The following is a 12,832-nucleotide window of genomic DNA, read 5'->3' as shown; positions in this document are numbered from 1 at the left end:
AGTTTTATTATTTTACATGTTAGTTTCATAATTTTATATGTTTGTTTTGTAAATTAAATAATTAATTTTTATAATTATACAATATTTAATTGGACAAATTATTCACATATGGGTTCTAGGCTCGATATTTGAGGCCCAGTAGCACCAAGCTACCATGAATTCTTGTATGTGTCAGTTTTATTATTTTACATGTTAGTTTTATAATTTTATATGTTTGTTTTGTAAATTAAATAATTAATTTTTATAATTATACAATATTTAATTGGATAGTGTATTTACATATGGGTTCAGGCTCGATATTTGAGTCCCGGTAGCACCAAACTATCTTTAATTCTTGTATGTGTTAGTTTTATTATTTTACATGTTAGTTTTATAATTTTATATGTTTGTTTGTAAATTAAATAATTAAGTTTTGTAAATTGGACAGAGTTTGTGTTTGATCTATCAGTATAAGAGATACTTAAACTACAGGGATACTACGCTAAAAGGCTCTACATTTTATTACGCTAAAAGGGCACTATATTACTAGTCTTTAAGCAAATAAATAATCTAAACTAGATAAAAACATTAAATACATGTTAATCACAAAACATTCACGATAATACATATAAAAAAGTAAAAGTAATTTATTAATATTTTTATTAACAAATAATAATGATTTCTCAATTTTTATATATATTTTTTACAACACTAATATCTTAGTCCGGATAAAAATAACATACCAGTTTAATCGCAAAAGAAAAAAATACAAAACAACAGGGAACACATTCAAAACAACTAATATGCATTATTTATACGAGTTTCGACATAAACTAAATCGGAATACCTCGATTTATATTTTTTGAAAACTTGAAGAATGGAAAATTTGAGTCTGAAACAAGCAACCCACAACAATAGAAGGCTTGGCTAGGATGTGGGACCAACAATCTTTACTTTATGTGCGACGGGTGGGGTCTATTCGAGTTTTTTATCGAGTTAATGGGCGGGGGGAAGGGGGGGGGGCTTCTGTTGAACGCGGGGAAAAGGGAAGGGGACGACTACTTATTTATGTATAGCGCGGTTTATAAAAACGCTATACATATAGCGCTTTTATAAACTGCGCTATACATACCTGTCTTATCAGCTTCTAGGTATAACGCATTTTACAAAGGTGTTTTATATATAACACTCTTTTAAAGAGCGCTATACCTTAACGTCCAAAATGGACGTTAAAGTATAGTGCCCTTTAAAAGGGCGTTATATATAGATATGTTACTCTCTTTTTTTCACACGCATTTCCGTCATTTGAGTCCAAAAGAATCACATTTTAATTCTGGACTCTTTTGCTTGACCGGACATGAATTTTTGACAGTATTAGAAGATTTGAATTGAATGTTGTGGTTTTAAACATAACATGTAATTTTTATAAAAAAGTCTCGTTAGGGATAAAATAGAAATTATTTTCTCTATTTCAATATTCTGCTTAAAAAGATTGGTACCTTTCATTACTTCCTTAATAGGAAGCATTTATAGCCAAACAAATATTATGACATGTTTAAAACATACCACAAATTTCAAAAATTCTAAAGCCACGCAAATGCTATAGCTTATTTAATACCACATATTTTATAAAAGATATTTATTTTTGAAAACCGATTAAAAAGGAAAGTAAGATATCTATACTATATAAAAAGTACGAAGCCCCTATCGAAATATCATTCGCCTTTTACCCTTTAATAATAGATTACACACTAGATAAAATCATAATTTAATTATTTCCTAATATTTTAGAACTTTAAAATCAATTAAATTTTTTATTTTAAGATCTTTCCTAATTTGAATAAGTTTTTTAGTGATTTACATCCTTTACTAGAATTTAGGACTTTAGGAATTTAAAGTTTTATTGCATTTGTATAGGAATTCCATAATTATTAGAACAAAAATATTCTTAATACTTAGAGGTCCCAATTTATTGCACTTTGAAATTTGTTTATGTAATAGTTTGGTTATAAGAGAAGATATTTCGATGACTTTATATTAGTTGGGAAAAAATAAAAGGAGGTGTTAACGATACTTTTTGAAGCTTTTCATATATATATATATATATATATATATATATATATATAATTTGAAATTAGATATGGAATTTAACACCAAATATCAAGGAAGTCTTGTTCAAATTCGTCAACCTTTCATCAAAACTGCAGGCCAGAAGCTACAGCAAAAAAGGTCCCGGTTAATTGGCTCTTTTGTTATTCCTTTTATATTTTTATCTTCTGACTTCAAAATTCATAAGTTTTAAGTTGAACCAACTAATTTTTGGGTACTTGGTAGAGATGATTATTTTTGGTTTTGGTTAGATAATTTTATTTAAATTTCATTGTCTATTGAATTAACTTGACATCTTAAAAGCTAATAAAATGATGTAGGCCCCGTTTGGCCATACATTTTGGCAATGTTTTTTCAAATCTTTTTTGAAAAATTTGAAATTATTTTTCAAGTTCCCAAAATCTAGTTTAGGGTAGATTTTGGGTGAAACTTGTTCTCCCACTCACAAAACTTTAAATTTTTTTCAAATATAATGCATGTCCAAACATAATTTCAACTTCCAAAAATTATTTTCAAAACTACTTCAAAAATTATTTATTTAAATTTCAACTAAATTTATATCCAAACGCTAGCGTAATCACAATATATAACACAGAAGGATAAAAAAGAGTGCAAGATCAAATTCCCAATTCCGTTTGCTAAGCCGGAAAAATCTGGGTGACAAGAGTATTACTTCTTTAGTATATGGCGTTTATATTGATGCGTCAAGTGTCAGACATGCATATGTTTGTCAAGATATAATTCTCAAAAACTATTCATCCTAGAATTTGAGATATGAATTTACTTATGTATTAATTCTTTTTTCAAGATCCAATGAATGAAAGGTACAATTATTACTTCACAATATACTTCTTTAGACTATTTTTTTATATGAAATTATTGAGTTCCTTGAGTTTAAAGGCCTCTTTTTTATGGAGCGAGTAAGGGATATCATTTCGGTGGAGAGTTATTGGCAAGAGATTAAAAAATATGTCAAAGTGTGTTATGCTGCTAATAGGTAATTTTTCCTCATGATTTTGCCAGTAGCAGCTCGATGGAGTGCGGGGCCTAAAGCTAAATCGTTATTAGAGGCCTTTAGAGGCAAAGATGTTAATACTATTTATCTGTTATAGCTCAATCAAATTCTCCCTGTAAAATAGCATAATATTGGGAACTATGCTATAATGATTATTGACATAGTAAATGATTTATCACAAGATTTACTTATCATTATAAAGAATTATAGAAATAATTATTTAAAATATACTTATTATATATATAACATGAATAAAATTTGGGGCCCTATATTTTTGGGGCCTAAAGCCGTGGCTTTAGTTGCCTTAGGGTTGAGCCACCTGTGGATTTTGCAGACACGGAGTTATTTTATTCAAGGCTAGACACGTTCTTTTTCTCCTTTACGGTTCAGATTTTTCAATTGTCTTTTGCATAGGTTTTATTATTTTGGTAATATAGATTATAAAATCAAGAAACTGTAATAACATATTAATCGAGTTTTATTATTTAAAAAAAAACAAATTTCACATTGAATATTTTTATATATTTATATCGGTAATATCTTGAAGAGTTAAGGTTTTTTTTTTAGGACTCAATGACAAGAAACTCCCGATCCCTATTTTCTTGATTCTTTATTTTTAATTTTGTTCTATATTTATTTTATAATTAATATATATTTTAATAATATTTATTTATGTATAGGAACTAGCTCTAGAGTTCATAAGAGCTAGGGGTATGTAAATATTATACTTGATTAAATAAAATTTTGATTTTAACCAAAAAAAATATTTATTTATGTGATTTTAAAAATATGTATGAGGTACACGCGTAACCTGCGTACCCTTAACTAGTATCAATTAAAATTATAGAAGTATTAGAGAATGGAATCGTTAAATAGAGTATTATTTTCCAAGTCAATTTGATTACTCTTTTACGTAAACATTAATATTTTTTTAATGTGTACTCATTGAATCGGAAAATTTACATGTAACTTTGTAAACTCAAAAAAAGATGTTTTTCGGCTGAATGATTTAGAGTTAAAAAAACAACAAGCAAAAGCCCTTAAAGTGTGTTGATACACAAAATTGGCAGATCGCCATTAAAGTTTGTGAATTAAAACCTTACATTCAGTTGAAACAGAGAATGAACCAGAGCTACAGAGGAGCCCTGTTATTTTCGATATAACCAAAGTAATTAAAAAGTTATCTCATATTCTAGAAAGTTCAGTGGCTATCTCTATGTACATGTCTTATGGCTAAACTCTTAAATTGTAATGTAAATGTAACTATGTATTGGGCCTGCTCTGCACTTGGGCCAGATTCCTTGATGGGTCTTCAGCTGAGCAGCCCAAGTTTACACCCCCCCTTCAAGCTGGAGGGTGAAAACACCCCAAGCTTGGACAAAAGAGCTCTATGGGCAGCACCATACAGGGATTTAGTCAGAATATCTGCAAGTTGCTGGCCTGTGGATATAAAGTGTAAAGAGATGATACCATCAGATAAACAATCTCGGACGAAATGGCAATCGACCTCAATATGTTTTGTGCGTTCGTGGAAGACAGGGTTCTTAGCAATGTGGAGGGCAGCCATACTATCACAGAACACAGGGATGGGAGCAGAAATAGATAATCCAAGATCAGCCAAAAGGCGATGAAGCCAGGATAACTCAGCTAGAACCATTCTAAGGGCCTTATATTCAGCCTCAGCAGATGATAGAGAAATGGTGGGCTGCTTCTTGCTCTTCCAAGATATGGGGCTATCCCCAAGTGTAATAAAAAACCCAGTGACAGACTTTCTAGAGTTAGCACAAGCTGCCCAATCAGAGTCTGAATAAGCTTTAAGAGAAAAATCAGCAGCATTAGATAGAAGAATGCCTTGTGCAGGAGCACTCATAATGTATCGAAGAACATGAATACCAGCCTGCATGTGGGGAGTCTGAGGTCTTTGCAAAAACTGACTTAAATGTTGAACAGCAAAAGAGATATTAGGTCGGGTGTGTTGCAAAAAATTAAGCTTGCCAATGAGGCGCCTATAAGTACTTACATCAGCAAGAGGTGCATCCATATCAACCAAGAGCTTGAGAGAGGGATCAAGAGGAGTAACAACTGGTGAAAAATGTTGACAACTGAATTCAGCCAATAAATCTGAGGCATATTTGTGTTGATTCATAAGATAACCAGCAGGATGAGGAGTGATCTCAAGTCCCAAAAAATAGTGAACACATCCCAAATCCTTGATCTTAAATTGGGCATCCAGAAAAGCCTTCAAGGCATCCAACTCAGACATGTTATCCCCAGCAAGGAGAATATCATCAACATATACAGCAAGAACCACTAATGAACCATCAGAAACTTTAGTAAACAGTGAGTAATCATTTTTGCTGGCTGTGTAACCTTTGGAAACTAAAACTTCAGACAATTTAGAAAACCATTGTCTAGAAGCCTGTTTAAGGCCATACAAAGACTTTCTGAGTTTACAAACTAAGGGAGAGGAAGAAGAAGATGTAGAAGAAGAACAAGAAGAAGAAGAAGAGAGAACAAGGCCAGGGGAACCGTTCATATACACATCCTCATGAAGGTCACCGTGAAGGAAAGACATTGTTAACATCTAGTTGAAAAACAAGTCCAATGTCTTTTCTACAGCTAAGGTCAAGAGACATTTAATAGTAGTAAGTTTGACAACAGGAGAAAAAGTCTCATTATAATCAACACCCTCTTGTTGAGTGTCACCTCTAATGACTAGTCTTGCTTTATATCTTTCTAATGGAACCATCAGATCTCTGTTAATTTTATTAAACTCACTTACAGGGGATAGGCCTCTTTATGGTTGGGGGGGGGGGGAAGAGCAACTATATCCCAAGTGTGATTGGCCTCCAATGCCTTAAATTCCTTCAACATGGCTTCATGCCAAGCAGGATGAGATGCTGCCTGTTGATAGTATTGAGGCTCATGTGCATGGATGTCAGAAGTAGATAGCTTGGCAGAAGAAGAAACAGGAGCAGAAGGCTGAACATGGGAGCATACATATTCTGAAAGATAGGAAGGAGGATTGACAGGTCTAGAAGACTTTCTGACAAGGAGTGGGGAGGTAGAAGAAGCATGAGGAGGAAAAGTTGGAAAAGTTGGAGGGGAAGCAAGAGGAGGAGATGAGGGGACAGGTGATTGGGAAGAAGGTGAGTGAGAAACAGAAGATGGTGGAGCTGTGGAGTCATTAGGAGAAGGAACATAAACAAAGGGATATGAAACAGGGATGGTAGGAAAAGAAGAGGGAGAAGTGGAGTGAAAAGGAAAAATAGACTCATAAAATACCTCATCTCTAGAGCAAAAAACTGAATGGGAATTCAAGTTAAGAAGCTTGTAGCCCTTCTTACCACAAGGATAGCCTAGAAAGACAGCTGCAATGGATCTAGGTTGGAACTTGTCCCTACCAGGCTTGGGAGAAGATGCATAAGCTAGACAGCCAAAAGATCTTAAGTGAGAATAAGAAGGAGGGGTACCATGAAGTTTTTCAAAAGGAGAAACATGCATCAAAATGTTGGAAGGGAAGGCATAGAGGTTTGATGAAGGATCCCATTGGCTGAAAAAAATTGGTTACATTCAGAACTCCCCCCCTCCCCCCTCAATTCAAAAGCATTGTCAGATTTGAATGTCTGAACATTAGAATGAAAATGGATCTTAACCACGGAAACAAAAGCCTTTAAAATGGAGAGAGCATTACTTTTACAGGACAACAAGTGAGTCCAAGTGACTCTAGAATAATCATCAACTAAAGTGAGAAAATACCTAAAACCATTGTATGTGCTAGTGTGGTATGGTCCCCAAATGTCAATATGAACCAATTGAAAAGGAATAGAAGAATGAGTGGAACTTTCAGGAAAGGGCAATCTTTGGTTCCTAGCCATTGGACAGACAGAGCAATGAAAATGTTGCTTAGAAGAAAGTTTATCAGACAAACAAGAGATAGACCTCATTTTGTGAAAAGGCATGTGCCCGAGTCTTTGATGCCAAAATACATCAGTTTTATTGCCAATATTGGGGGAAATACAAGAAGCACTATGATTTTGCAAAATAGAAAGAGAAACAAAATCACTATCACAAGGAGAAACAGAATTGACAATGGAATTAAACATATTTACAGGAATGAAAGAACTAATTGCAGGAGAATTAAAGCAAGAGACAGGAGTTGATGAAGCATCAGGATGCAGAAAGTATAGCCCTTTTGCAGCTTTACCAATTTCCAAGGGCCTCTTCAGAGAAGGGGCCTGTAGAAAACAGGAAAATTTGGTAAGAATTGCATAACAATCAAGTTGAACAATCAATTTGTGAATGGAAATCAGATTAAATTGAAAGGAAGGTAGAAGAAGTACATTGTGTAAAGTAATATCATGTCTTAAATGTAAAGAACCAGTAGATATAACTTTCACTTTGTACCCATTAGGTAGAGTAATTAGAAAGGGAGCATGTAATGGTTGTAGGTTGTGAAGAAAATGTTTGTGTGGTGTCATGTGATTTGTTGCACCTGAATCTAAAATCCAAGCATTTACATCTAACTGTGATAAGCCACACACATGAAACTCAGGACTACTAACTACAGAACAACACATACCTGCAAAATTAGCATAAGCAGCATTTTCATTGAAAGAGCTCTCAGAGTTGAAACTAGTAGGGACTGGAGGAGCTATGACATGAGCATGCTGAATCAAAGACATGATCTGCTGATATTGTTCCTTAGTAAAGCCATGAGATGAAGGAGAAGAACTCCCAGGTTGAGTTGAAACATCTGTACTCTGAACACATGAAGCTGAACCTTTCCTATTCTTTGTGAACTTAAAATCTTGAGGAAATCCATGTAATCTGTAGCATTTGTCAACTGTATGTCCAGTCTTCTTACAGTATTTACATGAAACAGTTGACGTAGGTTGCCTCTTGGGCTCAAATTGAACATTTTGAAGAAAATTCCTGTTATGAAATCCTTGACCAACTGATGCAGAGAATGACGCAGAATCGTTGGAGAAGCTAGGAACATGAGATGAACTCTCCTTCTGATGTTCATCATGTTGAAGCATAGAGTATGCTCTACTAATCGATGGCATGGGGGACATCATCATGATATTAGATTTACATGAAGAATAAGAGTCATTCAAACCACTAAGAAACTGAAATAGTCGCCGATCTTCAAGGAGCTTAGGCAAGGCACCACAGGTACAAGTTGGTCCTACATAGGCTGCATTTAACTCATCCCATAAACCTTTCATCCTAGTAAAATATGTAGCTATGTATGATGATCCCTGAGTTGTTGTACTTATCTCCCTTTGGATTTGTATGTATTTTGATCCATTAGACTAACTGAAATATCTCTGCTTAAAGAGTTAGTCATCCAAGCGATTAGCATATCATTGCATCTTTCCCAAGCAGGGTAATAAGGCGAATCAATCCTTGGTTGAGGGTTCCTTCCAGTAATTACTCCAAGTTTGTTTTTAGTTGATAAAACGACAAGCATATTTTTCCTCCAAGCAACAAAACCCCGACCATCAAACGGAGGAGAGACTAAAGGAGTATTAGGATTATCGGATGGATGAATATAGAAGGGATGGGAAGGATCAACAGAAAATATAGCGAAACCATCAGAACTAGACGTAGATGTTGAGATGGTAGGAATGGTACCCATTACAAGTTCAGTAGACAAAATTTGAAGAGACAGCACTAAGAAAATCCCCAAATTGCTATCGTACAAAAAAAAATAACTAGGTCAAGTGAGAATTTTTACCGTAAACTGCAATACATCACGCTAATCTAGCAATTTACACCAAAATTGAGCTGAATTGAGGCTGAATCCAGAGAAACTTCATTTTCATAAGAAAAGCTTGGAAAACCTAATTTTCCACCAAACAAGAATTTCACCGGAGAAGTCTGTTGAGGTTACCATCGATCGATTGCGTACAGTGAGAGCTACGTATACACTAGCTCTGATACCATGTTGATACACAAAATTGGCAGATCGCCATTAAAGTTTGCGAATTAAAACCTTACATTCAGTTGAAACAAAGAATGAACCAGAGCTACAGAGGAGCCCTGTTATTTTTGATATAACCAAAGTAATTACAAAGTCATCTCATATTCTAGAAAGTTCAGTGGCTATCTCTATGTACATGTCTTATGGCTAAACTCTAAAATTGTAATGTAAATGTAACTATGTATTGGGCCTGCTCTGCACTTGGGCCAGATTCCTTGATGGGTCTTCAGCTGAGCAGCCCACGTTTACAAAGTGTGAAGTCAATGCGTGCTATATAATTGACAACAGACTAAAGCAGTATTTAATAGGTAACCTATAAATGTTTAAATGAATAGCTGCCAAAATTTAACTTGTATGGGGTCCTCGAATGAACAAGTTTGGTTCAAATTACAGTAAAGACGACTAATAAGTGCTAAGTTTGAATTTCTTCTTGATAGTCTAGGAAGAAATTAATTAATTAATATTGAAAGAGCCGTTAAACAAATTACGATATGTCGATATGATAATAATATTTATAATTAAATTATGATAACAGGGAAGGAGATGAAAAGATTAATTGAGATATGAATTTAGTGATAAACCAATAACATAGTCAAATTGGTTAATTGCATTTGTTTATTGTGAATTCGTGTGACATTACTTTTCACAAAAATGTAAAAACATTAAAATAATGTCTAAGCCTGTTTATATTTGGTAAATGGTATGAAAATGTATACTATGTTAGTCAAATTTCTGAAATCGATCGCATTAACATTATCTCAACATATCATATGATTTATTTGAACACATTACCAAAACCAATACCTACAAAAAATTAAGTATAAAAGAATCTACATGCAAGTATGCGATGGAAAAGTGATAAATTGAGGTAACAAATACATAGATTAATTAACAATTCTCAAGTGTTATATCTATTTTATAATAATATATGCATGTGCCGAGTGCAACAAATTTTTTCATAAATGATTATTATTTTTAAAGTGGTTATACACTGTTATCTTTCCTCAAATATTACTAGGGTCGGATAAACTCAATAAAAAGAAGAAAAGTCCCCGATAAAGAAAATATAAAATAGCTGAAAAAAGGGAAATCGAATTTAGTAAACTCGCTTCCTCATTTGTTTTTCCCTAATAAATGGAAAATAGATTTTAGTGCACTTTCTTCCACATTTCATTGTACCTACTGAGGGAAAATTAGAATTGTTGAAGAAAATAAATGGGAACATAATTTAGTACGCTTTATTCCCCATCTCCTTTTACATACTTCTTCCATTTATTTTATGTAACACTATCTTTTTATTAATTCGATAAAAATAGCATATTTTTATTTAAAAATAATTTAATTTTAAACTTCATGTATAACCCCAATGAGAATATTTCTTGAAATACAAATATTATGATATTTTAAATACCTTAAGTTCCAAAAATCTTATAACAACATAAATGTTATGATATATTAAATTTAAAAAAAATCTTTTTTTGGTTAAACTTTGTATTAAGTTAAAGAGCATCATCCAAATTGGAAAAGAGAGAATATAATAACAGAAAATAGAATAGGTTCCCGTCTATGTGAACCTATTTCTTTTTTTGTCCGTTCAAAAAAGAATGACCCTTTTCTAAATTTGGTAACAATTTAGCTTAAACTTATACCCTTAATGAGAAGCTTTTATAACCACACAAATACTCTGCCCTCTTTTTGACTTGTTTAGGACCACAAATTCAAAAAATCTTCATTTTTTCTTAAACTTCGTGCCAGCCAAACATGTTCATATAAATTAAAACGGAAGGAATAGTGCACTTTATTCCACATTTTATTATACTTTATAATAAAAGAGCATTGGTGGACAAAGCTATTCGATTCCTATATTACTACTAGTAGGAGATAATTTGTACCGTTTGAAATTATTCGAGGGCAGCGCAAAGTAATTCCAAAACAAAACATAACAAAAAAAGAAAATAGAATTTAGTACTACACTTTATTCTACATTCTTTTCATACATTATAATAAAGGGAAAATACGATTAAGTACACCTTCTTGCACATACCCTACCACTCCACACCCGGTCTTCTAGGTGACTAGGTTCCCCAAAGTCTTTAACTGCCTTTCTGCCTTACTTCTCCTATAAAGTCTCTTCACATATCACCCTCTAACGCTCCTCCTTTCTCTCTTTTACGAGCCTACAGCCCTTCTCTCTCTCTCTCCTTTTTTCTCTCTCTACAAACTTTTGAAGGAGAAAGAAAGAGCGAGCACCTCATCAAACTAACGACAATGGCTTCCACCATCAAAAGAGTTCACATGATTACCCAAATTGTGAGGCTCAAACAAGTCGTCAAACGCTGGAAAAGCAACTCCCTTCGCCCTCGCTCCTCCGTCCTCTCTTACTCCTCCTCCGATTCAGACGAACCGGCTCAAGCCGGTTCAAATCGCCGCACACCTTCCGGTTCGTTGGCAGTCTACGTGGGCCCGGAGCGCCGACGGTTCGTGATACCGACCCGGTTCTTGAATCTTCCGGTCTTTATCTCACTCCTCGACAAGGCGGAGGAGGAGTTCGGGTTTCAGCCCAGTGGCGGGTTGGTTTTACCCTGTGAAGTTGAGTTTTTTTCGGAAATCTTGAGGTTGCTTGAAATGGATGAGCAGAAATTTGGACATTATGGGTTGGATGAGATTGTAGTGGTGATTTCTGAAGTGGGTTTTGAATCTTTAGATCAGTCTTGTAAAGAAGCGGCTTCTCATGGTTTTGCTCCTCTGCTTCAGAATGCTAGGGTTTGACCGGCCGGTTTTTCTAGCATATGTGGCGGCCGGTTCAGTTCTCGATGAGGAAGATTTGGGTTTAGGGTGTTTTATTTTTCCTTTGCCTAACTAACCTTGTTTGAATATTTCTAGGAAGTTTTTATCTTTTCTTGATTTTCAACCATCCATGAGCCCAGAAATTTGGTTTTATGAATGTTTACTGGGTTCTTAAGAGATTTGGGTGTCTTTTTTTTTTTTTTTTTAGGTTCTAGTGCTTTTTTACACCCCAGAGTATAACATTGTTCTGGTGGTGTGACAAGCTGATGGTTATTATTGTTACTCCAATATTATGATGATGATGAAAATAGCAAGAATTAATGAAATATTCTACTAATTGACTTTGGAATTTTATAGGATCTTAATGCTAGTCCTCCTTATTTTCTTTGTTTTTTAGATCTGATTTTCTGATAGTTTTTCCATATTTATTCTGTTATATATAGGTTAGAATGCAATCCAAATTTTAGTTGATTATGAGAATCAATAATATTGCTGAGCTGTTTCACTCGAATGGTGCTCAATCAGTTTCATAATCATATCGTTTAACCTAATTGTTAAATCAGTTCATGGGAATTATTATTGTGAAAGAATCACTTATTTATGTTTTAAATAATAGCTAATCATTGTTTAATAATATTATATTTTGGGTGGTATGCTGGGTTGTTTTTCCAGGGTTCTACCATTTGCTCTAAACCAAAAATATTTAAGTAATTACTGTTATAAATAGATTTTATTTATGGTGAATGTCTATATTTAGAGAGATTCTAGGGTTTATTACTTGGTGGCTAAGTCACTATCTCCCTATAAATAGAGGGTTCTATTCCATTGTAATTCATCCCAAAATTCAATAAGAATTTCCTCTCTCTTTCTCTGCAATATTGCTCTTGTTCTTTTATTGTTTCATAAAACGTTATCAGCACGAGACTCTACCGTCTCAAGAAGCTTTTGGGAAG

General features: G+C 33.8%; 1 protein-coding gene across 1 annotated transcript; it reads left to right on the top strand.

Moving 5' to 3' along the window:
• On the top strand, positions 11,361-11,861 carry LOC109234704 (auxin-responsive protein SAUR50-like). The gene has a single exon (XM_019400770.1). It carries the CDS (start codon positions 11,361-11,363, stop codon positions 11,859-11,861), a length of 501 nt encoding a protein of 166 aa, XP_019256315.1.

Source organism: Nicotiana attenuata, chromosome 11 (genome assembly GCF_001879085.1).
Source record: "Nicotiana attenuata strain UT chromosome 11, NIATTr2, whole genome shotgun sequence".
Taxonomy (NCBI): domain Eukaryota; kingdom Viridiplantae; phylum Streptophyta; class Magnoliopsida; order Solanales; family Solanaceae; genus Nicotiana; species Nicotiana attenuata.
This window is presented reverse-complemented; position numbering and strand designations above follow the sequence as displayed.

Coding starts and splice junctions, on each gene's coding strand:
- LOC109234704 (XM_019400770.1), top strand. CDS start 11,361: ATGGCTTCCACCATCAAAAGAGTTCACATGATTACCCAAATTGTGAGG.